This window comes from Callorhinus ursinus, unplaced genomic scaffold (assembly GCF_003265705.2).
Source record: "Callorhinus ursinus isolate GAN/ISIS: 27379988/994484 unplaced genomic scaffold, GSC_fseal_2.0 scaffold61, whole genome shotgun sequence".
In the NCBI taxonomy this organism is placed as follows: Eukaryota; Metazoa; Chordata; class Mammalia; order Carnivora; family Otariidae; genus Callorhinus; species Callorhinus ursinus.
In genome coordinates this window covers 3376893-3404183 of record NW_027397123.1, presented here as the reverse complement: position 1 = coordinate 3404183, position 27291 = coordinate 3376893, and the positions used below count along the sequence as shown (strand labels likewise).

The 27291-nt window shown below is 36.4% G+C and overlaps 1 protein-coding gene and 1 long non-coding RNA gene across 7 annotated transcripts in view; one reads left to right on the top strand and one right to left on the bottom strand.

Annotated features, from left to right (window-relative positions):
- The window catches only part of LOC112810778 (uncharacterized), a 43050-nt gene that overhangs the window by 15532 nt on the left and 227 nt on the right, over window positions 1-27291 (top strand). Inside the window, exons 3-4 of the long non-coding RNA XR_012376010.1 lie at window positions 8705-8765; window positions 26031-26178. This is a non-coding gene — a long non-coding RNA (uncharacterized lncRNA). The remainder of the gene's footprint in view (window positions 1-8704; window positions 8766-26030; window positions 26179-27291) is intronic.
- ZNF567 (zinc finger protein 567) overlaps window positions 19308-27291 on the bottom strand; it is a 29284-nt gene continuing 21300 nt past the window's right edge. For 5 of the 6 annotated variants that reach the window (XM_073885245.1, XM_025854462.2, XM_073885243.1 and 2 more), the window contains 3 exons: window positions 26025-26151; window positions 25688-25774; window positions 19308-21855 (listed from right to left, as the gene is read on the bottom strand). In XM_073885245.1, coding sequence (XP_073741346.1) covers window positions 20135-21855; window positions 25688-25774; window positions 26025-26151 — 1935 coding nt within the window. In that variant the 3' untranslated portion in view covers window positions 19308-20134. Of the gene's footprint in view, window positions 21856-25687; window positions 25775-26024; window positions 26168-27291 lie in introns of all 6 variants that reach the window. The other variant, XM_073885242.1, reaches the window with a different exon arrangement.

The window sequence follows — 27291 nt, the reverse complement described above, 5'->3', positions numbered from 1 at the left end:
CTTCAGCTCTTTGAGATACTTTAGAGTACACCAGAAAATTCATACTGATGAAAAACCCTATGAATATAAGGAATGTGAAAAACCATTTATATTACATGAACAACTCAGTTGACATCTAAAATTCATAAAGGTGAGAAATCTTATGAATGTAAGGAATGTAGGAAAGCCTTTAGACTGCATTCACACCTTAAAGGTCATCACAGTATACATACTGGTGAGAAGCCCTATGAATATAAGAAATGTGGCAAGGTCTTTAGACAGAATTCAACTTACCCAACATCACTATGTACACTAAAGAGAATGTACACTAAAGAGAAACCCTACAAATATAAGGAATATGAGAATGCCTGTAGATGAAATTCAACATTTAATCAACATCAAAAAATGCATACTAACGAGAAATTCTGTTGAAGGTATATGGAAAGGCCTTTCCACTTCATTACATCCTTACAGATCATCAGATATTTCACAATGCTGAGAAACCAATTCTATAAGTGAGGAGTGATGTGGGAAGGCCTTTAGATAAAATGTACATCAGTGAATGTACACTAAGGAGAAACCCTGTGAATGTAAAGAATGTGGGAATACCTTTAGATTTTGTTTATTCCTTAATGAGCATCAGAGAATTTATAATGATGAAAAACTCTCTAAAAAGGTGAGAAATGTATGAAGGCCCAATATTCATGCCACTATCAAATCTGAGAATTCATAACCTTATTGAGTACATATGAAAGTACTTTTTCTTTTACTCCATTATTCATAGAATATTATTAATACTAGGGGAAAATGTTTAGGGAAACCCTTTTCCGGGGAGGGGGGGCGGTCAATCTTACAACTTATTTGGCATAAAAAATTTCATACCAGATGTCTTAAATCTATTGAATATACGAGATTTCTAAAATCACTCAGTTCCTGTTGGATGTCAGCAGATTCACATTAGAGAAGAATTTCTTACTCTTATCAGTTGTGGAACTGAAGGAAAGCCTTTAGTCACAGCACGTACTTAGCCCATCATCATCTTCAAGATATTCAACAATATACTTATTAGCTCTGTGCATCAGTTGTAAAATGGTGAAGTTAATACCTATCTAATAGTGTTTTTGTGAGGATTAACTCCTGTAAACCCTTGTAAGATTATTTGGCAACTAAAGATTAGCTACTGTTCTTCTGGTAATAATAGCGTAACTGTTAGTAATTCTTATGAAAGAATCTATATTGGTAATGAACTTAGAAAGCCTCCAATCACTACCCACCTCCTATTGAACTTCAAATAATTGATTCTGAATAAAGTATAGTAGAATATAAAGAACATGGGGGCACCTGACTGGCTTAGTCAGAAGAGCACACAACTCTTGACCTTGGGGTTGTGAGTTCAAGCTCCACATTGGGTGTAGAGATTACTAAATATATAAATAAACTTAAAAAAATAAAGAACATGTGAGACAACTTCATTCCTAAGTTGCAACAGGAAATTAATGCTGGAATACTTTGGAATTAATGGCTGTAAATATATATTGAGAATATAGCTCATTGCTGAAGAAGTAGAAAAGGGTATTATGCAGTTTGCAGTCAAGTCCAAATAACACGTATTCTGTAATCTACACTATCTTCTTAGAATTCAAAATTTATTAGAAATTATCAAAAGGATAACAGGGAGAAAACTGCCCATTAAACTTCCCCATCTTGTCATTATGAAAACTTCCAAACACAGAAAAGTTGAAAAGGATAATGAACAGGCATTTACCATCCAAACCCCACCCAGTTTAAAAGCTAACAGTTTAGGGGCACCTGGGTGGCTCAGTGGTTAAGCGTCTGCCTTCGGCTCAGGTCATGATCCCGGGTCCTGGGATAGAGCCCCCCATTGGGCTCCCTGCTCAGCGGGAAGCCTGCTTCTCCCTCTCCCACTCCCCTGCTTGTGTTCCTACTCTCACTATCTCTCTCTGTCAAATTAAAAAAAAAAAAAAGCTAACAGTTTGTCATATTTGCTTTATCTTCCTATAATTTTCTACATAACCATAATATAATCACACCTTCTAAAATATGTCAAGTGATGCATATTCCAAATTTTCCCAGTTGTCCCAAGATTGACTTTAATAGCTATTTATTTTTCTTTTTATCTAGAATCAACTCTAGGTTCATAAATTACATTTAGTTGATATGTCTCTTTTAGTCTAGTTTTGTTCTTTACCTTTATTCCTTTTTTCCATGATGCTGGCTTTTTCTTCTTAGAGGCCATGCAGTTGTCTTGTAGGGTGTTCCATATTTTGGATTGTTGTGCTTGTTTCCTAATGTTCTCATTTAACTTACTCTGCCATCTACATTGGAAATTAAGTGTAGAGAAAAGATTGAGTTTGGGTTAAACAATTTTGCAAGAATATTTTATCATAAATGATGTTAAATATTTTGTATCGTCATATATTAAGAGGCACATATTGATACCATGAAACTAAATTTGATTGTATGGTTAAGGTGATGACTGTTAAATTTCTCATTTTAAAGGTCCTTTTTAATCCTTACAATTAGAAAGTAATCTGTGAGGTGATTCTAACCCCCTCTTGGAAATTTATATTTTATTTGTTTGATTCAAAGGGAAGACCAGAGTTGAAATAGGATACCATTCAGATATGAGTGATAATGAGTTGCTATATATCAAAACCTGTAGGAGGTGATCAAAATCATTTTTGGAAAGTAATCTTGTGGGAAATTAGTACTCTTTAATAAATGCAGGAAATGAAAATTTAGGGCCAGAATTTTGATTTGCTTAACAGTCACCATCCAACAAATGATTATTGCCCCACATGATTACACTTATAATCCTAGTTCTAATACAGTGTCTGTCACATAGTGGAGAGTTGATAAGCTGTCAAAGCAATCCAAACCTAAGAAACTAGGAAAAGGGGGCACCTTGGTGGCTCAGTTGGTTAAGCGTCTGCCTTTGGCTCAGGTCATGATCCTGGGGTCCTGGGATGGAGCCCCGCATTGGGCTCCCTGCTCATCAGGAAGCCTGCTTCTCCCTTCTCCTCCCCACTCGTGTTCTCTCTCACTATCTCCATCTCTCTTTCTCTCTCTCAAATAAATAAATAAAATCTTAAAAAAAAAAGAAACTAGGAAAAGAACAGATTAACGTAAATCCAGCAGAAGGAAACCATTCATACAGTTAGAAGTTAATGGAGGAAGAGTAAAACATCTATTTTCTGTGGAAAAAACATCGATCTAAACTAGACTTAGAAATTTGATCAATGTAAAGATGAGAAATACAATGGCTTTAATAAGGTGGCATACATATATTTATGGAGAGTTTTAAAATAGCATGGTAATACTATGTATATAAAATATTTTTTTTCAAATTGACTCAAAGTAGAAATTGGCCTGGTCTAATAAATGTGGTGGGAAAATGAAAATTTGGTTCAAAATCTCTCTTTTAAAAAAATACATAAATAAGTCACCAGGTAAAAACTGCAGAGATAATCTGTAAAAGAATTTTACAAGCTAATTCTATAAGGCTAACACTCTGAAACAATACTGGATGAGGATTGTTTCTAAAAAAAAATAGATTTATGAATATGAATACAAATACCCTAAGGAAAACATTAGCAATGAAACCAAGAATTGAGGAAATCATGATTTGAGAGCTAGAACTTTGCTTATCAGTCACCATTTTAAAATTTATATAATTTATATGATCGCACTCTATTTACAGCTTCTTAAGCAAGATGTATTCAAACTCAAGAAGTTAAAAAAACAAACAGAAGGGGCACCTAGGTGGCTCGGTCGGTTGAGTGTCTGACTCTTGGTTTTTGGCTTGAGTCATGATCTTGGGGTTGTGGGATTGAGCCCCAGGAAGGGCTCCACGCTTGGTGGGGAGTCTGCTTGGGACTCTCTCCTACTTCTCCCTCTGTCACCCCCCGCCCACTCACATGTGCACTTTCTCTCTAAAATAAATAAATCTTAAAAAAGCCAATACCAGTTAAGATAGAATTAGTATATTCTTCCCTGTGTCTCCCACTGAATGCAGGTAAAATCCTAGAGAGAATGGATGGGCAGCTATTAGAGAAACCTGAAAGTAAATTTTAGTAGACTGGAGAAGGAAACCAGAATTTGGATGTTTGACTAATTTGGTGGTTAAGTGTTCTTGCCTGGACTAAAACACAACCTGAATCCCAGAACTGTGCACCAAGCTCAAATAGAAAGAACCTCGAGAGAGGCTCTTTCTGGTCAAATGAGTGGGAGAAGAGGATTTTGTGGGGTAATGTCTAAGAAATTTATGTTGTTTTTGTTTTCTTTCGGGTCTCACCCCAGGCAAACAATAGTCCTGAAAGCCGCAGTACTGTAGTGGGCAGGTGGTAGTTGCAGCAGCTGGCAGCAAGTACTTAAACCCTGCGGAAGGAGAATTCTACCTTATGAGTGAAAGTCTGTTTTGAATAGAATAGAAGAAATCCTATTACTTTTTTCCTCTTTATTTTCTTACTGCTTGGCACTGGAGGAAGACCTAGCTGTGGGAAGGGCACAGCAGAATAGGAAAACTAAAGGAGTGCCTGGCTGGCTCAGTCTGTAGAGCATGTGACTCTTGATCTCTGGGTCATGAGTTGAAGTCCCAGGTGGGCTGTGGAGCCTAGTGTTAAAAAAAAAAAAAAAAAAAGGATAGGAAAACTAAAGCTCTTTAGACCTAACTAGATCAGGAAGGGGACCTCTGGGAACTAAAGAGTTCTGGGGAGACAGAGGCGAGGAGGCAACTCAAGTCAGGGGTCCCATAAGGTGTATGGACTTGAGGGAGCACTCTCAAGCTGTACATGTGTAGATCTGACACTAGGCAGCATACGAAAGGCCTTGAGAACTGAATCAGAAGGTAGATCATCATCTGGGTCCCAAAATGGATAGTGGGTGAAGCACACATAAAACATAACAACACTGCAAATGCTTTGAAAACTGAACTGACATTGGAGCCTCAAGGCACAGAAAGTAGTTTGGAACTTGCATACTGAATGAAATAAATTGCCTGCTAAAACCAACCAAAATTATCAACTTCTATAGGATTTAATCTAGGCCAAGAGAATAAAATTATTCAAAATGTCCAAGAAACAAAAATGTCTTCTACATACAAAGAATGAAGAAAATTTCAACTCACAATGGGGGAAAAAAGACCCAACACTGAAGTCACACATGTTCGAATTACCAAAGACTTTCAATGCTACGAGAACCATGTTTCAGGAAGTAAAGGTGAACACTCTTGAGAGAATGACTAAGCAGAGAAATAGAAGATAAAAGCTATAAAAAAAGAACCAAAAGTAAATTTTAGAACTGGAAAACTTGATGGGCTCAGTAACAAAATGGAGAAAACAAAGGAAAGATTGAAGTGAATTTGAACATATATCAATAAAAATTATCCAACATAAAATATATATTTTTAAAGATTTTATTTATTTCACAGAGAGAGACAGCGAGAGCAGGAACACAAGCAGGGGGAGTGGGAGAGGGAGAAGCAGGCTTCCTGCTGAGCAGGGAGCACGACGTGGGGCTTGATCCCAGGACCTGGGATCATGACCTGAGCTGAAGGCAGACTCTTAATGACTGAGCCACCCAGGCGCCCCCCAACATAAAAGATTTTTAAAGAAGATTTTATATATATTTTTTGAGAGAGAGAGAGGGAGAAAGAGAGGAGCACCGAGCAGTGAGCCCAACATGGGGCTCAATCCTAGGACTTGAGGATCATGACCTGAGCCAAAGGAAGATGCTTAACTGACTGGACCACCCAGGCACCCCTCCAAAAGAAAAGATTAAAAAAATTTAACAGAAACTTTAGGACCTAAGGGACAATACCAAAAAGTTTAACACTTGTGTCATTTGAATTGTAGAAGGAGAGAAGAAAGTGCAATGAAGAGAAAATATTTAAAGAAATAATGGCCAAAACCTACCAAATTTGGCAAAAGATACAAACTTACAGATTCAAGAAAGAATATATGGGCATGCCTTGGGATATTTCGGGTTTGGTTCCAGACTGCCACAATAAAGTATGTCACAATAAAGAGTGTCAAATGAATTTTTTGGTTTCCTGGTGCATATAAAAGTTATGTTTACACTACACTGTAGTATGTTAAATGTGCAATAGCATTATGTAAACAAATATACATACCTTAATGAACACCTTATCACTAAAAAATGCTAATCATCATCTGAGCTTTCAGTGAGTCATAATCACTGATGACGGATCACTATAACAAATATAATAATAATGAACATTTTGACATAAGACTTAACCAAAATATAACACAGAGACACAAAGTGAGCAAATATTGTTCGAAAATTATTTTGGCACCAATAGATTTGTTCAAGACTGACTTGCCACAAACTTCCAATTTTTATTTTTATTTATTTATTTTTAAAGATTTTACTAGAGAGAACAAGAGTGAGAGTACATGAGAGGGGGGGAAGGTCAGAGGGAGAAGCAGACTCCCTCCTGAGCAGGGAGCCTGCTACGGGACTCGATCCTGGGACTCCAGGATCATGACCTGAGCCGAAGGCAGTCGTCTAACCAACTGAGCCACCCAGGCGCCCCACAAACTTTCAGTTTTCAAAGAATACCTGATCTGCAGGGGTGCCTGGGTGGCTCAGTCGTTAAGCGTCTCCCTTTGAGTCAGTTCATGATCCCAGGGTCCTGGGATCAAGCCCCACATCAGGCTCCCTGCTCGGCAGGAAGCCTGTTTCTCCCTCTCCCACTCCACCTGCTTGTGTTCCCTCTCTCGCTTTGTCTCTCTCTGTCAAATGGATAAATAAAATCTTTAAAAGAAAAACAACAAAAAACCTGATCTGCAAAGCTCAATAAAATGAGGTATGCCTGTAATCCCACAAAAAAGGATAAACTAAAAAGAAACCTTTGCTGAGACAGACCATAATAAAACTGCTGAGAATCAAAGGAAAAAAAAACCTTGAAAACTTCTTATGGAATACTGATGCATTACATATAGGGGAACAATACCTTTAATAACAAAATTTCTCATCAGAAAGTATGAATGCCATGGGTAGGTGGAACTTTTTTTTTTTTTTTTTAAGATTTTATTTATTTGACAGAGAGCGAAAGCAGGAACACAAGCAGGGGGAGTGGGAGAGGGAGAAGCTTCCTGCTGAGCAGGGAGCCCGATGCGGGGTTCGATCCTAGGACCCCAAGATCATGACCTGAGCTGAAGGCAGATGCTTAACGACTGAGCCACCCAGGTGCCCCTGGAACAACATTTTAAAAATACTTTAAGGAAACCACTGTCAGTCTCATTCTATTCAATGAAAATATTCAGGGTCATGAGATCAAACCTTGTGCCCTTGGGCTCCACCCTGGCTGTGGAGCCTGTTAAAATTCTCTCCCTCTCCTTCTGCCCCTCCCATGCCCGCCCCCCTGCCTCTTTCTCTCAAATAAAATCTTTAAAAAAAATAAAAGTTTCCACACAGAAAAATAAAATGAAAAGTTGACCTATAGATTTAAGAAAATATTTGTAAACCATCTACCTGGATAAGGGATTAATATCTAAAATATAAGGAACTCATACAACTCAATAGCAAAAAACCTCAAACAGCAAAAATCTCAATAGTAAAAAATAGGCAAAGAAGACATACAATACCTTTGAATAAATACGTTTCCAAAGAAGACATACAAATAGCCGACATGTACATGAAAAGGTACTCAACATCACTATCAGGAAAATGCAAATTAAAATCAGTATTAGATATCACCACATACCTGTTAGAATAGTATTATCAAAAAGGCAAGACTTAACAAGTGTCGGTGATGATATGGAGAAAACGAGTCCTTTGTACATCATTGGTGAGAATGTAAATTGGTACAGCCACTATGGAAAACAGTATGGAAATTCATCAAAAAGTAAAAATAGTATTATATGATCCAGCAATTCCATTTCTGGGTATATATCCAAAGGAAATAGAATCAGGATCTCAAAGACATATCTGCACTGCCATGTTCATTGCAGCATTAGTCACAATAGCCAAGATATGGAAACAATCTAAGTAGCCATCTATAGATGCTGTGTGTGTGTGTGTGTATATATATATATGTATATATATATATATATACACACACTCATAAATACAGTGGAATAGTTTTCAGCCATGAGAAAGGAATTCTTGCCATTTGTGACAACATGGATGGACCCTGAGTGCATTATACAAGTGAAGTAAGTCAGAGGAAGACAAATACTGTACAATCTCACTTTTATGTGGAATCTAAAAAAGGCAAACTCAGAAACAGAGTGAGAATGGTGGTTGCCAGAGGCTTGGGGATGGGAAAAGTGGGGAGATATTGGTCAAAGGGTACAAACTTCTAGATATAAGATGAGTAAGTTCTGGGAATCTAATATACAACATGGTGACTATAGTTAATACTGAATTATGTAACTGATAGTTGGTAAGGAAGTAGATTAACTGTTTTCACCATACCCACAAAAAGGTAATTATATGGAATGATGGAGGTGTCAATTAACCCTTTGTGGTAATCATTTCACAATATATACATGTATCAAATAATCACATTGTACATCTTTACTTACCCAGTGTTATATGTCAGTTATACCTTGGTAAAGGTGGGGGGGATATATATGTGTCTATATAAAATAAATGCACAAAGCAAAAACTGATAAACTGAAAGTAGATAAATCTACAATTAATGTGGGAGATTTTAACATTTATCTCTTCCTATTGATAGATCAACAGACAAGAAATCAAGGTACAGAAGAACTCAATGCCATCTATAGATTGACAGCAGAGTATGTATTCTTTTCAGTTGCATGTGGAATATTCACCAAGATAAACTATATTCTGGGTCATAAACTAAATCTTCATAAATGTAAAAGAATTGAAATCAGGCCGGGCGCCTGGGTGGCTCAGTTGGTTAAGGGACTGCCTTCAGCTCAGGTCATGATCCTGGAGTCCCTGGATCGAGTCCCACATCGGGCTTCCTGCTCAGCAGGGAGTCTCCTTCTCCCTCTGACCCTCTTCCCTCTCATGCTTTCTATCTCTCATTCTCTCTCTCTCTCAAATAAATAAATAAAATCTTTAAAAAAAAAAAAAAAGAATTGAAATCAGGCCAAACATTTTCCTTACCAAAATGGAATTAAATTAGAAAAAAATAACAAAGATGTTTAGCAAGTCCACAAATACGTAAAAATTAAACAACTGACATGTAATCAATCCATGAGTCAAACAGGAAGTCTCAAACGAAAGTAGAGCATATTTTCAACTGAACAAAAGTAGAAATAGAGGGCGGCGCCTGGGTGGCTCAGTCGTTAAGCGTCTGCCTTCAGCTCGGGTCATGATCCCAGGGTCCAGGGATCGAGCCCCATATCGGGCTCCCTGCTCGGCAGGAAGCCTGCTTCTCAGCCTCCCTCTCCCACTCCCCCTGCTTGTGTTCCCTCTCTTGCTGTGTCTCTCTCTGTCAAATAAATAAAATCTTAAAAAAAGGCATTGTTTAAAAAAAAAAGTGGAAATACAGGATATTAATTTATAGGATACAGCCACAGCAGTACCAAGAGAGGAATTTTTTTTTAAGATTTTATTTGTCAGAGAGAGTGAGTGAGCATAAGCAGGGGGAATGGCAGGCAGAGGGATAAGCCGGCTCCTCGCTGAGCAAGGAGCCTGACATAGGACTTGATCCCACCCAGGGTCCTGGGATCATAACCTGAGCCAAAGGCAGATGCTTAACAGACTGGGCCACCCAGGCATCCCCCAAGAGGGAAATTTTTAGCAAGTAACTGGGTTGGTGTCAGAGTAAGTGTAATATAGAGTCAAGATCTTCACCACCACCCAGGCTAACTAGGCCATTCTTTTCTATGGTAAATATGGAGGGCAAATGAAGAGCAATAAAGAGGCACTCCTACCTCTCTCAACCAGGAAGGTATAAAAAGGAGGCTGGTAGGGTGCCAGAACTCCCATTCACACATAATAGTAAGGAGGACTCCTCCTTCCCCCGTCAATGGAGACTGAGTGAGAAACCTGTGTTTCTGTCTCCCACCTGCCATAACAAGATGGCACACCCCCTTCCCATGTGAGTGGAGCAGAGAATGCCAGCTTAAACAAGGTTTAAATAAGATTTAGAATCTTAACACAAAATGTCCACATTTCAATTGAAAATCCATCATTATAATAAGAACCAGGAAAATCTCAAATTCAGTGAAAAAAGATATTCAAAAGAGTATCAAGATGACAAAGATGTTAGAATTATCTCATAAATACATAAAACTTCATAAAAATGCCTGAAACAAATATACTTGAAACAAAAGAAAAAACAAAGTCTTAGCAAAGAAATGTGAAGTCCAATGAAGAAAATAGAAGATATAAAAAAGAATCAAAGGAAAATTAAAGATTTTATTTATTTATTTGAGAGAGAGAGAATGAGAGATAGCATGAGAGGGAAGGGGTCAGAGGGAGAAGGAGACTCCCTGCTGAGCAGGGAGCCCGATGTGGGACTCGATCCCGGGACTCCAGGATCATGACCTGAGCTGAAGGCAGTCGCTTGACCAACTGAGCCACCCAGGCGCCCCAAGAATCAAAGGAAAATTAACTGAAAAGTATGATAATGGAAATAATAGATGTGCTAACAGCATAAATGGAGGGGACAGAGGAAGGAATCAGAACAGAAATTACCCAATCTGAACAACAGAAAATAGACTGAAAAAAGAGTGAAAAACAATTCAGGAACCTGTGAGATTATAATACAAGATCTAACATTCCTAACATTGATGTCCTGGAAGGAAAAAATACAACAGGATTGAAAAAGTACTCAAAGAAATGATGACTGAAAATTCCCCCAATTTGGCAAAAGACCATAAACGGATTCAAGACACTGAGTAACAAGCTTTCCCCCACCTCTGCCCCCAATCACTATCATGTCATATCATAGTCAAACTTCTGAAAACTAAGGACAAAATAAAAATCTTGAAAGTAAGAGAAACACCACCTTAAATTTGGAGGGGGAAATTCAAACAAAAGCGGACTTCTCATAAGAAACCACAGAGGCCAGAAGAGGTTGTACATTTTAAAGTGCTGAAAGAAAGAATTCCAAATTCCAAATCCTATATCCAGCAAAAAACCCCAAAAAACCCAAACAGAAACATATATATATATAAATCATTCAAGAATAAAGGGAACCAACATCAGTCATTAGGAAAATGCAAATCAAAACCACAATGAGATACCACTTTATAACCACTGAGATGACTATAATCAAAAAAAAAAATAATAATCAATGGCAAGGATGTGGAGAAACCCTTGTGGTGAAGCTGCTGTAGAAAACATGGCAATGCCTCTAAAAAATTAAACATAATTATCATACAGCACAACAATGACAAATGAATTTAAAATAGGGACTAGAACAGATACTTGTATGCGAATGTTCATGGCAGCAGTATTCACAATAGCTAAAATTAAGTAGAAGCAACCCAAATGTCCGTTATTGGATGAATGGAAAAATAAAATGTGGTATATACATACAATGGATGTGTTATTTGGCCTTTAGTAGGAATTAAGTTCTGACACATGCAACATGGATGAAGCTTGAAGATAGCCAGACACAAATGGACATATGATTCCATGATATGAGGTACCTGGAATAGTCAAGTTCATAGAGACAGAAAGTAGAATAGTAGTTACCACTGGCTGGGAGGAAGTGGTAATAAGGAATTAATGTTTGATGGATACCAAGTTTCAGTTAGGAATGATGAAATATTGGAAATGGGTAGTGGTGATGGTTGCAAAACAGTGTGAATGTACGTAATGCCATTGAATTGTACACTTAAAATTTGTTTAAGTGGTAAATTTTACATTAAGCATATTTTGCCACAATTAAAACATTTTTAAAAATATGCTGTTGGGGCGCCTGGGTGGCTCAGACGGTTAAGCGTCTGCCTTTAGCTCAGGTCATGATCCCAGGGTTCTGGGATAGAGCCCCGCATCTGGCTCCCTGCTCTGCGGGGAGTCTGCTTCTCCCTCTTCCTCTCCCACTCTCCCTGCTTGTGCTCCCTCTCTCACTGTGTCTCTCTCTGTCAAATAAATAAAATCTTTAAAACAAAAAAATATGCTGTCGCCAAGAAACGCACTTCAGATATAAAGATATAGGCAAGTTGAAAGTAATAGAATAGAAAAGGATATATCATGCAAACATTAATCAAAAAAAAAAAAAAAAACAAACCCAGGAGTGGCGGTCTTAAAAACACACTTCTAGGGCTCCTGGGTGGCTCAGTCATTGAGCATCTGCCTTCAGCTCAGGTCGTGATCCCAAGTTCCTGGGATTGGTCCCTCATTGGGCTCCCTGCTCAGCGGGAAGCCTGCTTCTCCCTCTCCCACTCTCCCTGCTTGTGTTCCCTCTCTCGCTGTGTCTCTCTCTGTCTCTGTCAAATAAATAAAAATCTTTAAAAAAAAAACCAACCAACCAAACAAACAAACAAAAACACACTTCTAAATAATCCATGTGTCAAAGAGGAAGTCTCAAAAACATGTTGAGCTGATTATGGTTTGGGAACCTAATTTTGGAAATAAATACTACATATATAAATTGGTATATGGTAAAAACCAAAATGTATTTTAGTGAATGATAACCAAAGACACTTATCTGAATTTTAAAAATGAGATGTTAGTGAAAATGGCATTTTCATCAGAAAGAATATTGATAAATAAGTGAACCATATGCAATTTTAAAATACTGCTTTGGTTATTTGATTTTTCTAAGTAAATAAAAATTATTCATAGAAAAAAGACATTGAAATGAATAAAAATTTAAAAAACGGCTGCCTGGGTGGCTCAGTTGGTTAAGGGTCTGCCTTCAGCTCAGGTCGTGATCCCAGGGTCCTGGGATTGAGCCCCGCATTGGGCTCCCTGCTCAGCAGAGAGCCTGCTTCTCCTTCTCCCTCTGCCTGCTGCTCTGCCTGCTTGTGCTATCTGTCAAATAAAAAAAAAAAAAAAAAAGAAAAGAAAATTTAAAAAACGTATCAAAATTTGTAGGAGGCAGATAAAGCAGGGATGAAAGGGAAATTTATAGCACTAAGTGCATATATTAGAAGAGGAAAATTCTCAAATTATTAATCCAACTTCCCAAAACAAGACCTAGAAAAGAAAATAATGGAAAACGAACAGAAGAACAAATCAAAGACAGAAATCAGTGAAACTTAAAACATAAAAAACAATAGGAAAAATCACTGAGATTAAGAGCTGGTTCTTTGGGAAGATCAATAAAATTGACAAACTTCTAGAAAGACCACCACCACCACCACCAAAAACTCAAAAGACACAGATTACCAATACCCATATGAAATAGCGGATATCACTACTTTGCAGACATCAAAAGGATAAGGGAATACTACAAACAATTCTACACATAAATTTGACAACTTAGATGAAATGAACAACTTACTTGAATCACAAAACTACCACAACACACCCAATATGAAATAATGTGAATGGCCAAAATACTATTAAGGAAATTTAGTCTATAATCTGTAATATATTCTCCCCAAAACTTCCAGAGTCAGAGAATTTCATTCGAGAATTTTGCCAAATATTTAAAGAACACAATCTCTTCCAGAAAATAGAATACTAGTATTACCTTGATGCTGAATACAGAGACAGTATAAAAGAAAAAAATACACACTCTACTATACATTATGAATATAGACACAGTAAATCCTTAAAAAACATTAACAAGGAGAATTCAATATTATATAAAAAGAATTTTACATGACCAAGTGGGGTTTACTCCAGGGATTCAATGCTGGTTCAATATTTGAAAATCAATCAAGGTAATCTACCATTTCAACAAACTAAAGAAGGAAAAAAAAATCAACACAATCAAATCAACTGATATAGAACAAACATTTGACCAAATTCAACTGATTCATGATAAAAACTCAGAAAAACAGGAATAGAGGGAAACTTCTTCAAATTAATAAAGTATCTACAAAAAAAATTACAGCTAATATTATACTTAAGAGTGTAATAGTAAATCCTTTACCTTGAAGATCAAGAAGCAAGAATTTATCCTCTCACTATTCTTGACATAATTCTTAAGTTTTGTGTATGCAGTAGGGAAAGAAAGGCAATAAAAGGCCTATAGATAGGAAATAAAACTGTCCTATTTACAGATAACATGATTATGTAGAAAAATTCAATTAAGTCATTAAATTTCTAGAACCAACAACTGAGTTCAGAAAAGTCACAAAGTAGAAGACAAACATACAAAAATCATTTGTATTTCTATATATTAGCAATGGACATGTGGACACTGAAATTAAAAAATATATACTACTTATAATCACTCAAAAATACATAGTAGTGTAAAACAAAACATATGTAGGACTCTTATGTTGAAAACTATACAACAATGATGAAAGAAATAAAATATATAGACACAGTGTGTTCATGGATTGGAACGCCAAGCACAGTAAAGATGTCAATTTACTCCAAATTGATATAGAGGTTTAAATGCAATTCCTGTCCAAATCCAGCAAGAATTTTTGTAAATGTACTATTGCTGCTGTAACAAATGGCTTAAAACACAAATTTATTATTTTACAGTTTTATGTTAGAAGTGCAACATGGGTCTCATTGGGCTAAAAGCAAGTTGTGGGCAAGCTGCATTCTTTTATGGCCTTTTGGAGGCTCAGGTGGCACCTTCTTCTATCTTCTCCTCTATTCTCCTCCTCCTCTTTCTTCTTAATCTTCTTGTCATTTCCAGCTTCTAGAGGCTGCCTGCCTGCATTCTTTGGCACATGGCCCTCTTGGTCTCCATCTTCTAAGCAGGCAACAACAGATAGAGTCCTTCTCAAAAGGCATCATTCTGACTTCCTCTTCTGTCTCTTCCATATTTAAAAAGACCTTTGTGATTACATCATACCCGTGTGAATAATCCAGAATAATTTATTTAAAGACAGGTGGTTAGCAACCTTGATTCTATCTGCAATCCCTTGCTATGTAACCTGGAAATTCACAAGTTCCAGGGATTAAGATGGGGATATATTTGTGAGGCCATTACTTTTTCTATCTTGGTAAATATAAACCAGATTATTATTTTTTTTAAAGATCAGATTATTCTAAAATTTATATGGAAGGACACATGAGCTGGAATGTGTAAAGTCATTTTGATAAAGAATAACAAAGTAGGAGGAATCACTCAACCCAATATCAAGATTTATAGTTTAGATACAATAATAAAGGCAGTGTGGTATTAGTAGAAACTGGCCCTTGGATCAATGGAACAAAACAAAGAACCAGAACTGGATTCACATAAACATGCCCAACTGATTTCTGAGGTATGAAACAAATTCAGTGGAGGAAGGACAGCTTTTTCAATAAATGGTGCTGGAGCAATTGGACACTACAGGCAAACAAAAACAAACAAAAAATCCTTTACCTAAGTCTTATACATTATAACTCAATAATATCTCACATATATGATACAATCATATAACACTAACTCAAAATGGATTGTAGACTTAAAAATGTGTAACATAAAACTATAAAACTTGCAGGAAAAAAACAAAGAAAAAATTGGGGGGATTTAGAGCTAGGTAAAGAGATCTTAGAGTTGATACCAAAAGCATGATTCATAAAAGAGAAATTTGATAAATTAGATCTCATCAAAGTTAAAATCTTCTGCTCTGCAAAAGACTTTGCTAAGAGGATGAAAAGACAACCTACCCACTAGAGGAAAATCCTTGCAAATCACATATCTTGCTAAGTACTAATATCTAATATATATAAAGAACTCTCAATATCCAACAGCATAAACCCCCACATAATCCCCCCAAAAAAGAAAAAAAAAACAGACAAAAGATATAAACATAAACTATATAGATGGTCAATAAACACACAAAAAGTCACTGGTCCCAAGAAAGTTCAAAACCCAGTGGAGTAAATACCATTAGTTTTCAAGGCCTGACAGTAATCCCCTGTGCCCTGAGACTCTACCTTCCAGGTTGGGTCTCTGCCCTCAAGGTCCATGGCTCATGGTCATTTGTCCTCTTTTCTTGAAGGGTAACGCATGTTTATAGTTGAGTATCTTGATCAGCCCATTTCCTGCCTGTAGAATTTTGGAAACCTGACAGCCTTGTTATTTCATCCTGTCTCTGTTCTTGTCAGTCCAAGCTAGCAGTGTTTCTGCTGATACAAAATTTGCAAAGACCTTACGGGTTGTGGGTCTTCTCTGTTTGTCACAGGGATCCACACAATTAGACAGGAGGCAGGACAAACTGCCTACACTCAAAAAAAAAAAAAAAAGCCATCACTGTTGGACAACCATCTCTTCATTTCTACTGAGATGGTTGATTGCATCCATGAATCACATACCTAATCTCTTCAGCTAAAGTTGTCCTGGTACACCCTCTCTCCAGAGCAAGCTTTCTCCAGTGAATCTCCTAATTTCAGCATCCTTTGCAGTTTGGATAGGCTAATTCCCCCAAATAATCAGACTTTGGTTCCTTTTTGCATAATAGTTACTTCCTCAATTTCTCTTTTCTTTCACATTTTAACTATAAGCAGCAAGAATACACCAGGTCCCACCTTCAACATTTTCCTTGGAAATTTCCTCAGCCAAGTATTCAAATTAATCACAAGTTTGCTTTTCACACAACTATAAAACACAATTCAGCCAAGTTTTCTACTATGTAATACAAATCATCTTTCCACCAGTTTCCAGCAACAGTTTTCTCATTTTCTTTTGAACCCTCACCAGAAACACTATTAAATGTTAATATTTGCAGTAACATTCTCCTCATGAGGCTATATGTATCCTCTAAGAAAATAGCTTTCTCAATCTTGCTCTTTTCCTCCTGAGCCTACACCTTACCATCTCTAAGCCTAACAGTCTGTTTAAGGCAATCTAGGCTTTCCTGTCACGTGGCTTAAAATTCTTCCAGCCTCTACCCATTGCCGAAATGCACTTCCACATTTTTAGGTGTTTGTTTTAGCAGAAACCCCATTTCCTGGTACCAAAATCTGTATTAATGTCCTGGCGCTCCCATAAAAATCATCACAGATTTGGTGGTTAAAACAAGAAAATTGCAGTATATTTATAAAGTAGCATACTTATAAAATTAAATTGAATGGACTTGACTTTAAATGGAAAAGTTAAAAATTATAAATTTAAAAACAGAACAATCATACAGAAAACTTCGCTTCTGCCACTTCTTTGAATTTTTGCAGGGACACTTAAAGTAGGTAACATTTTATGGCCAAACATTTGCATGTCTTTTTTGCCCCTTCCCTCTTTAGCCAACTGAGATATATTACATCCCAGAGATTTGCATGAGGAGGGCTTACTATAGGATTGGGAGTAAGGGAAATATAAAATGTGAAATATAGGTTTAGGATATTTGCTGTTTGTCCTATGGTACCAAAGGAGTCTGGGACTGGCCTGTTTTTAGTTTTCATTACAATGAATACAGTAGCAATGTATCTCTTCTAATAACACCATTCCATCCCCTCCTATAAGTGATATATATTTTGGTGGATATAGTAACTATGATAGGAGAGTAGAAATTGGGGGAGATCTTGGGAAATAGTTAAGAGCATAAATATGTAGAAATTCCCAATGATTACTATACAAATACTTTTGACTTATTTATATAACCTCCTATAATGGAAATTCTGAGGTAAGAAAACAGCCTAGTCATCTGTGAGTTCATAATTGTATTTTTAAGTTTAGCCATTTAAAACACTGTCCGTTAGTACACCAGATTTTCTAGTACCTCATACACAAGACCTATAAAACATGAATATTATGTACTATGTATAGCAATAAAATAAGTATATGCATACAGTGCTCTACTGAAAACAAAACATGGCTATTTCAGGACATAATTAGTAAACCAGGAGGCAGGATAGCACATGTAGGAATGCTAGTTAATTTATTTTTATGACGGCCACAGAAATGCATAGGAGAGAAGAAACAAATGAGAGTAGAATATCCAAGAAAAAGTGACTCACACATTCCCAACATCTTTGGTTGGTTGAGGCTAGAACAGATTCAGTTATACCACTACCTCCCCGCTCACTACATACCCAGGAAAAAGGATAGGCTTACATCCTCAGTTGTGAGTATAATTCTTTTGTTAATTGCCAATTGTTAGCATATAATATTTATTCATATACAAATATAGATTTATTCAAATGAAACAATTACTAGATTCTCATAGTTATGAATACAGACCCTATGACTTACCTATTTATTTTATTCTAGTATGTTCAAAGTGCCCACACTCAAAAAACAAAACAAACCCCAAACCTCAAAAAACCCCAAATCCCTGTAAGCATAAATAATTATTTGTTAAGGCTAAATTCCACAATGTTCTGTCTGGCCAGACAAAGCATTATATTTTCTATGACCCTCTCAAGTCTGAATTTTTATCATGTCAGATTTTCCTTATCACCTACTTTTTTTTTTTCTCTCAAGTTATCTGCAAGCCCTGGACAAGCATGTTTCCATTTATTATCCACTGGCAATTGCTGTCCCTTTCTGTAAGACAGAAGGCCTCAACTGAGGGGCAGGGGAAGCTTATTTAAATTTCCACTGCATTTTATTACACAGAGTAACATTGTATACAGTAAATATATATTATAAATAATCAGGGACTTTCAGTAACACTGTTCCAGGTGCTGCTGAATTTACTATTTTCATAGAAAAGATGCTATAGACGTTATTGTTTTAGCAGATTTCCAATTCTCAAACATCACAATCTCTCCAGTGATTTTTCTCTCTCTTTTTAAAAAGATTTTATTTTTTATTTGAGAGAGAGAGATAGCGACAGAGACCACAAGCAGGGAGGAGAGGGAGAAGCAGGCACCCCACTGAGCAGGGAGCCCGATGTGGAATCGATCTCAGGACCCTGGGATTATTACCTGAGCCCAAGGCAGACACTTAACCAACTGAGCCACCCAGGCGCCCCTCTAGTGATTTTTCATTTGAGAAGTTCAGAGACCCACACTTCCTGAGAAAAATCAAGGTATAAAGGCTTACTTATATATCTATTTCATAATTCTGTCTACAGTGACTTATTCTCCCAAATTTTACTCATCTATGTCACTTCTTGGCCTCCCTTTCTCTAGTATGAATTCTTTGATGTTGAATAAGGTGTAAGTTATGGCTAAAAGTATCCCTATAATCATGACAATGGTAGGACTCCCTCCAATATGAATTCTCTGGTTTTGTGTAAGGTTTAAGCCACAGCTAAAGAATCTTTTTAAAATTTATTACATTAATATATTCATGACTAACAGTCTTCTTACAATTATAACATTATATGAATTTTTTTTAGAATTCTCCAGTTGGATGACTGCTAAAAGACCTTTCTCCACATTGCTTACAATCAGAGCTGTTACTCTCCAAAGTGAAACAACTCATAGTCAGAAAGGTCTGAGATGTCTGGCAGTTATCTACCATAGCTGAAGAAACTTGCATATACCCATGGACTGAATAATTCATCTTAATATAAGATTAACAGAAATACACACACACATGAATATTTATAGCATTTATAGCAGTATTTTTATTACAACACAAAATTATAAAAAATACCAATATCCATCAAGAGGATAAATAGTGGTATATTTTAAAATGAAGAGTAAAGAGAATGAAAATGAACACATTACTGCCACATGCAATAATGTATGAATCTTAAAAATGTAGAGTGAAACAAGACACAAAAAAATTCATGACACATGATAAAACAAAGTTTAAAGACATGCAAAGACTACTTCATGACATTATAAGCCAGGTACTTGGTAATCTTTGGGGAAGTAACAACTTTTTTATTCCAGAGCATAAGGAGAAATATATTTCATATTTTCTTTCTTTTATAAAAATTGATTTTATGACCATTTTGTAATTGCCTCTGCATGTAAGTACTTTTTAAAAAAATAAACTGAGTCAACAGAACTTGAAAACTTAAAGATTAGCTTCATTTCTGATAGAGTTCAATAACAATGATCATACCCATTATATATGCTAGTAAACAGTAGTTATGTAGTTGGTACTTTAACTATTATTACATTTGTGATTAAAATTACCTTATTAAAATGTTTTAGCATGCTTTTTTTTTTAAACTAAAGTTTTACAATAACTTGGATAGGCTTTACAAAGAAGTCACATCATTTATTGCATTTCTATGTCTTCTCCCTTGTGAGTTCTCTGATGGACAATGAGGTTTCTCTTGTAACTGAAGGACTTACCACACTCATTACAAATATAGGGTTTCTCCCCTGTGTGAGTTCTCTGATGTACGATGAGATTTGTCTTCTGGCGGAAGCACTTCCCACATTCATTACATTTATATGGTTTCTCTCCTGTATGAGTTCTTTGATGATGAATGAGATATGATTTCCTGCTAAAGGCTTTCCCACACTGAGGGCATTCATAGGATTTCTGTCCTGTATGTATTTTCTGATGTACAGTGAGAGTTGCTTTCTGGCGAAAGGACTTCCCACATTCATTACAGATATAGGGTTTCTCCCCTGTATGAATTCTCTGATGTAGATTCAGATTTGTCTTCTGACTGAAGGATTTCCCACATTCATTACATTCATATGGTTTCTCTCCTGTGTGAGTTCTGTGATGATCAATGAGGTATGACTTCATCCTAAAGGCCTTCCCACAGTGAGGACATTCATAGGATTTTTCCCCTGTATGTGTTCTCTGATGTGCCACAAGGGTTGTCTTCTGGCGGAAGGACTTCCCACATTCATTACAAATATAGGGTTTCTCCTCATTATGAGTCTTCTCGTGAAGAGCGAGGGTTGTCTTCTGGGAGAAAGATTTTCCACATTCATTACAAATATAGGGCTTTTCCCCCGTATGAGTTCTCTGATGTACAGTAAGGTTTGCCTTCTGATGAAAGGACTTCCCACATTCTTTACAAATATAGGGTTTCTCTCCTGTATGAATTCTCTGATGTAAAGAGAGTGTTGTCTTCTGGCGGAAGGACTTCCCACAGTCATTACACTCATACGGTTTCTCTCCTGTATGAGTTCTCTGATGACGAATGAGGTGTGACTTCAATCTGAAGGCATTCCTACACTGTGGACATTCGTATGATTTCTCCCCTGTATGTGTTCTCTGATGATCAGTGAGGGCTGTCTTTAGGCGGAAGGACTTTCCACATTCATTACAAACAAAGGGTTTCTCTCCTGTGTGAGTTCTCTGATGATCAATGAGATAGGACTTCCTTCTAAATGAATTTCCACATTGATGACACTGATAGGGTTTTTCCTCTGTGTGAATTCCCTGATGCAGAATCAATACTGACTTCCTGCAGAAGGACTTCCCACATTCAGTGCATGTATGTTTTTTTTCAATATTGGTTGTTCTTCTCCTTTTATTATACTCAGATGGATTTTCTCTTCTGTAAGCTCTATTATGTGTAATTAAGCCTCCCTTTTTAAGGAAGGCTTTCTCACAGTCATTATATCCAAATGACTGTGCTGGAGTTTCCACCTTATGATATTGCATAAGTACTTCATTATGACTGACAGCCTTGCCACGTTGATTATGGGATTTGACTCCAGGTTGAGCTGTCTCCGCTTTAGTATTGAGGAGTGATTTCCCATATCCATTATACTCACTAAGTCTTCTTCTTGCAGGACTTAGATTACTGATGATTAATTCTGAAACATTTTTAAAAATCTTTCCATGAGTGTCATATTCAGGAGGTAGAGTTTTTGAATTAACAGGGTTTTTGCTTAAAGTAAATGTCTTTTCATATGCATTACTGTTTTCCTTAATCAGTTTTTTGTGGTTGATGAATACAACTGATCTAGAAAACTTATCTTGGTGTTCCTTGAATTTCACTAAAAAGTCTTCCTCTTTCCAATTTTCTTCTACAAAAGAATATAATTAATAACAATTTGTGAATCTTCACATATTTGCTATGGAAAGAAGTTGTACTAGTATCTAGCATATGAGATCAAGAAAGACCCAGGACAAATTACTCCGTGCCTGGGAAAAGACACAAAACCTAAATAAAAACTATGCCTCAGTGTGGAGAAAATAAAAAATTAAGCAATGTACATTAGCCAGTTTTGCACTTTGTACCAGAACTTCATACAGAAAGTGAAACAAATACACCAAGCAGTGAGGAGAAGACAAAGAATGGTGAGAGACCGATGCTTGGATAGGTGGATTCAGAAGCAATGAAGTGAGTCTTTCAAAGACAATAAACTTTAAGTAGGATGGACAAGAAAAATTAGTAGAAAAGCTTCTTCAAGAAAAATACTAGAGGAAGGATTACTTTTGGAGAACACAGATCAGAGCCTGTATTTTTATACATTCATCCCTAGATTGTGAGGCAAAACACTTCCAGTTGTTCCACCAACCCTTTCCATGTAGCTATCAATGGCTAATTAATCTTTCCAAGTATCAATTTCCGAGTGTTTAGAGAGACACTTTTTCTAAAAAGATACATTTTAGAGAGAAAGAGTACACATGCAAGTCAGGGGACAGGGAGAGAATCCTCAAGCAGACTCTCCAGTGAGTGCAGAGCCTGATGCGGGGCTTGATCTCAGGACCTTGAGATCATGACCGGAGCCAAAATCAAAAAGTTGGACTGTCAACCAACTGAGCCACCCAGGCGCCCCTAGAAAGACAATCTTTTTTTTTTTTTTTAGGATTTTATTTATTTATTTGACAGAGAAAGAGACAGCGAGAGAGGGAACACAAGCAGGGGGAGTGGGAGAGGGAGAAGCAGGCTCCTCGCCGAGCAGGGAGCCCTAAGTTTGGCTCAATCCCAGGACCCTGGGATCATGACCTGAGCCAAAGGCAGACGCTTAACGACTGAGCCACCCAGGCACCCCAAAAGACAATCTTATAGCCTAGGCTCTAATCCCCCATATAGCTGGGAATCATTTTCTCTTGTGAGAAAAGAGCTAAGAAAATACTTCCAACAGGAATTATAAAACTGACTGGGGGTATTTTTACTGGCATATTCATATTGCTATTATCTATCCTTCTAAGATGGTTCAGTAACAAAATCTCATGACCATCAATTATAACTATTCCTCTCTGCAGACTCACTTTTTCAGGTTTAAAGACTGCTGCTGCAAGTCTTTCCCCAATATAATAACTTCTCTAAACTCAGTTTTCCATATGTTGGACAAGATTAGATTGTTCATTCTCATTCTAAATCATTAACTTTAACCTTCATTTCTCTTATAATTTTGTAGCTATATTTGACTTCTGTTACTCTGCAATCATCCACATCCAAAAGAACAATGTTAAACCTAGGTTTTTTTCCTTCAGTCCATTACCCTCAACACGAACATACAAGGAACCTCTGTAAACAAGACTTTAAATCACCTAGATTCACTTTTTATACTCAAACAAGCTTTCAGTGTTGTCCACATATCTGACAAATCTCACACAGAACAACAGTAAGGCCTCATATTTATTGCCTTATAAATATCTCACTTAATCACATGCTTTGCTCATGTTCTTTTAATCAGTTGGCTTGCCTTCCAGTCTTACTTCTGCTCATATTTAGATAATTTTCAAGAAAATGCTATCATTCAATGATATGAAAATTCCTTCACTTATTTCCCCCCACCACTTTAAGCACTATTTCTTTATAACTTGAAAATGGTTATCGTCTAGGAAAGTCTTTTTAACAAATCTTTTTACAAGCTTAATCAAGTTATAAATATTTCATGAAAAATGTAGATTTTGATAGTAATCCTTTTTCACAGAAAAGAATACTTTATTGGTTATCGCCTTTGAACTCTTCTGAGTGTACATTAACACTGTGTATCCTACCTAGATAGACAGTGCTTGGCAGAATTCAACCATTTCAATCAGAATCTATACAGCGATGGCCTGAGCAGGTACATCTGAAAGGAATTACCAGTATAAGCTTTCTGAATAGAGGAAAATATACATCCTCTGTATAGCTCCACAGTTAATGAAGCAACTACTGAATACTTAACATATTATATACTACAGCAAAAAAGATTCGAACAGAGGATCTTATCCTCTTAAGGAAAGAATCCTTAAATATAAACCATGTATAATCAGGTATCAAATTATAAAACCATATCTAAGAGTTGTGTTTTAATTAGTAGGTAGCATAGGAATTCAGAAAAAGAATGTGGAGTAGTTAAGGAACATTTTATGGAGAAAAAAATCTCAAGACTTAACTTAAAAGATATATAGTATATGAAAGGGAGAACACAGCACAATGAAAAGTACATACATCTTGACAAATCATAGATGTGTGGAGAACATTGAGGAGACTGGATCAAGTGGAAATTACCGTTTTCCACAGGGAGAAAAATAAAGCTGAAAAGACCAAATGAAGGCTTATTTTAGTAGTCCTTGAATCAAGAATTTCAATTTCATATAATAGGGAACAATAAATTGAAAGAGTTAAGACAAAATTAGAGGAAAGCCAAGATGTAATTATTATAGTCAAGACATGAAATAAGGTAACATCATTTTGTATGACATGAAAATATGGGAAGATATAAATGTATCTCACAGGCTGATAAACATAATACAAATTGTGAAGAGATTCACAAGAGATGGTGATAGGGACAGAAAAAGCTGGTATCACGGTAGAAATAAAATAATTTGAAATAGATAATGAGGAAGAATTTAAAAGCTAGGCAATATCATGATTTTCATTTCAACATAATGTCACAAAATAGATGAAACATCAGAGTGCAGAATTCCTGAAGTACTACAGTGAAGGTGGGAGAAATGTGCTGAGTATGTCGGTGTTAGAGACATCTACATAAAACAAAGAGCTTCAGTCCTCAGAATGGATGAGATTACTGTAATTTAAAGGCAGATCCCTTGAGGTCAAATCAGAGAAATAAGACTGAGAGTCTAGTAAAACAATATACATTTAAAAATATATGTATCAGTGACTATTACATGCCAGGTATTGTTCCAGGCAATATGGCCAGTAATGAAGAAAACAGACCAACTTGGAAATAATCACAAAGGGAATCAGGATAAGAATAAGTAATGTTTTACCCACACCAAGGGTTGACTTCAGGTATGATGATCAGCCATATAAAATGAACCAGAAAAGTTTACTGGCAGAAAATGATAACTGTGGAATTATCAATCTAGCCAAGGCAAGTGAGTTTTAAAACCAACAGCTAGATTTGTGGTGAGAAGGGGAGCTTATTAGACTAAGCACAGCAAACAAATCTGAGGTAATAAAAAGAAGTTTAAAAACCAACAGCTAGATTTGTGGTGAGAAGGGGAGCTTATTAGACTTAGCACAGCAAACAAATCTGAGGTAATAAAAAGAAAAAGAAAAAAATGGAAAGCAGTGAGAAGAAAAACATTAACCAAGAATATTCTCTTCCTTAAAAATAGATTTAAGAATGCCTAAAAGAAATATATACAACAGCAAGAAGATAAAGGACTGAGGCTAGAAAAAGACACAAATCAAGAAAAAAGATCTAAAGGAAGGCTTATAGTACATTTTGATTGAGTGGCAACTATCCTTGATAACATCAAGCAAACTAGAAAAGAATATTATATCAGGAAAATGATATTTAAAAATTTAAATTTTGCAGGCATGATGATTATTTAAAAGTTTAGGAGCCTTTAAAAAGACAAAATATTTCAAAGGTGCCACCCACCACATGACCATTTTAAAATTTATTCTCCACTAGATTTCATCCACCTGAAGAGTCAGAAACTCACCTAAGCAGGCATGACCTGTAAATGATGTCCATGGCTCTTCTCCTCGTTCCAACTTGAGGATCACATCAGGTTTGGTCATGTGACACCCTGATAAAAATTTGTATTAAGTTGCTTAGGCTTCAATACATTTGAAAAATTAGTACAGTACATTTTCAATGCAAATTAAGATACTTGTTCATGTAAAAGAAAACTTAACATCTTGTTCTGGGTAAGTACACAATTATCTTTTCTGTTAACAAATAATTCATCACCTCTTAAGCCTGAAATTCAGAGCATAATTCAGGCACTTTGAAAGGAAATGTATACTACTGAAAGTTTCAAAGAGAGCTTTTCTTACCCACAGAGATGAGATGGCAATAGTTTTCCAACATCACATCCATGTAGAGAGTCTTCTGAGCAGGATCCAGGTGCTGCCACTCCTCCCGAGTGAAGTCCACAGTCACATCTTTGAATGACACTGATGCCTGCAATGGATTGGAACTATGATCAGAGTAAGCTGATTAGATATTGTGGACTACTTTTGATCCTGCTCCTTTGAGGCATTCATATGAATATAAAGAAAGCCAATCATTTTTGTCTTGTTATTTACATAGTAAGATAAAAGTGAAGGCAGAAGTAACTGTCACTGAATTTATTTAATAATTAATTCTAAAAATACTTATGTGAAGTTGCTTTGTACCCCAAAACTGCATTCGTTTACTGGAATGCCAAGACATACAAAGCACAGTCCCTGCATAGCCTCAAAGCAAGGAACACATACCTTTAATAAGGTATGTATAAACATAAACCTGCTAGAAGGTGTTACAGGCACTACAACAAAAGAATATACAAGATGCAATATATTACAAGGGGAGCACAACTGATGAGGTAAAATTTTTCCCTGTCAAGATTATGTTATGTGGGAAGAATATGGTTTTAGAATGCATAGGAACAACTGGCATCCAAAACTAATACAGTGAATTGGTCACGAAAACGATCCCTCAGATAATAATTATTTATAATTAACATAACATATATTTCTGAACATAATATATAATAAATGACAGATGGCACTGGAAAATAATCAAAGCAAGCAAAAACTGAAGGAGAATTTATTCTTAATGGACAGCAACTGCAATGGGTAAGAACTGTTCAGTTCATGGCTTTTTTTTGCATGAAGGTACCAGAAACCCTACAGCTCCTGAGGCAGAATTTAGAACTGGCAGATAAGCTGGAGATTTAGAAATAAATTCATTCATTCATTCTTTCTTTTCTTTTCTTTCTTTCTATCTCTCTCCCTCCCTTTCCTTTTTTCTTTTTCTTTTCTTTTCCTTTCCTTCCTTCCCTTTCTTTCTCTTTCTCTTTCTCTCTTTCTTTTTTTAAAGTAGGCTCCATGCACAGTGTTGAGCCCAATGCGGGCCTTGAACTTATGACCGTGAGATCAACACCTGAGCTGAGATCAAGGGATGCTTGACCAATTGAGTCACCCAGGCACCCCTGGAAATAAATTATTGAAGTGAGAGAACTACAGAAAGGATAAGAACCAAAATCAGAGTATAAATGCTGCCGGAACTCCAGGCTGGTAGTTAAACTAAGCAATTGTTGGAGAAATCACAGAGGACTTA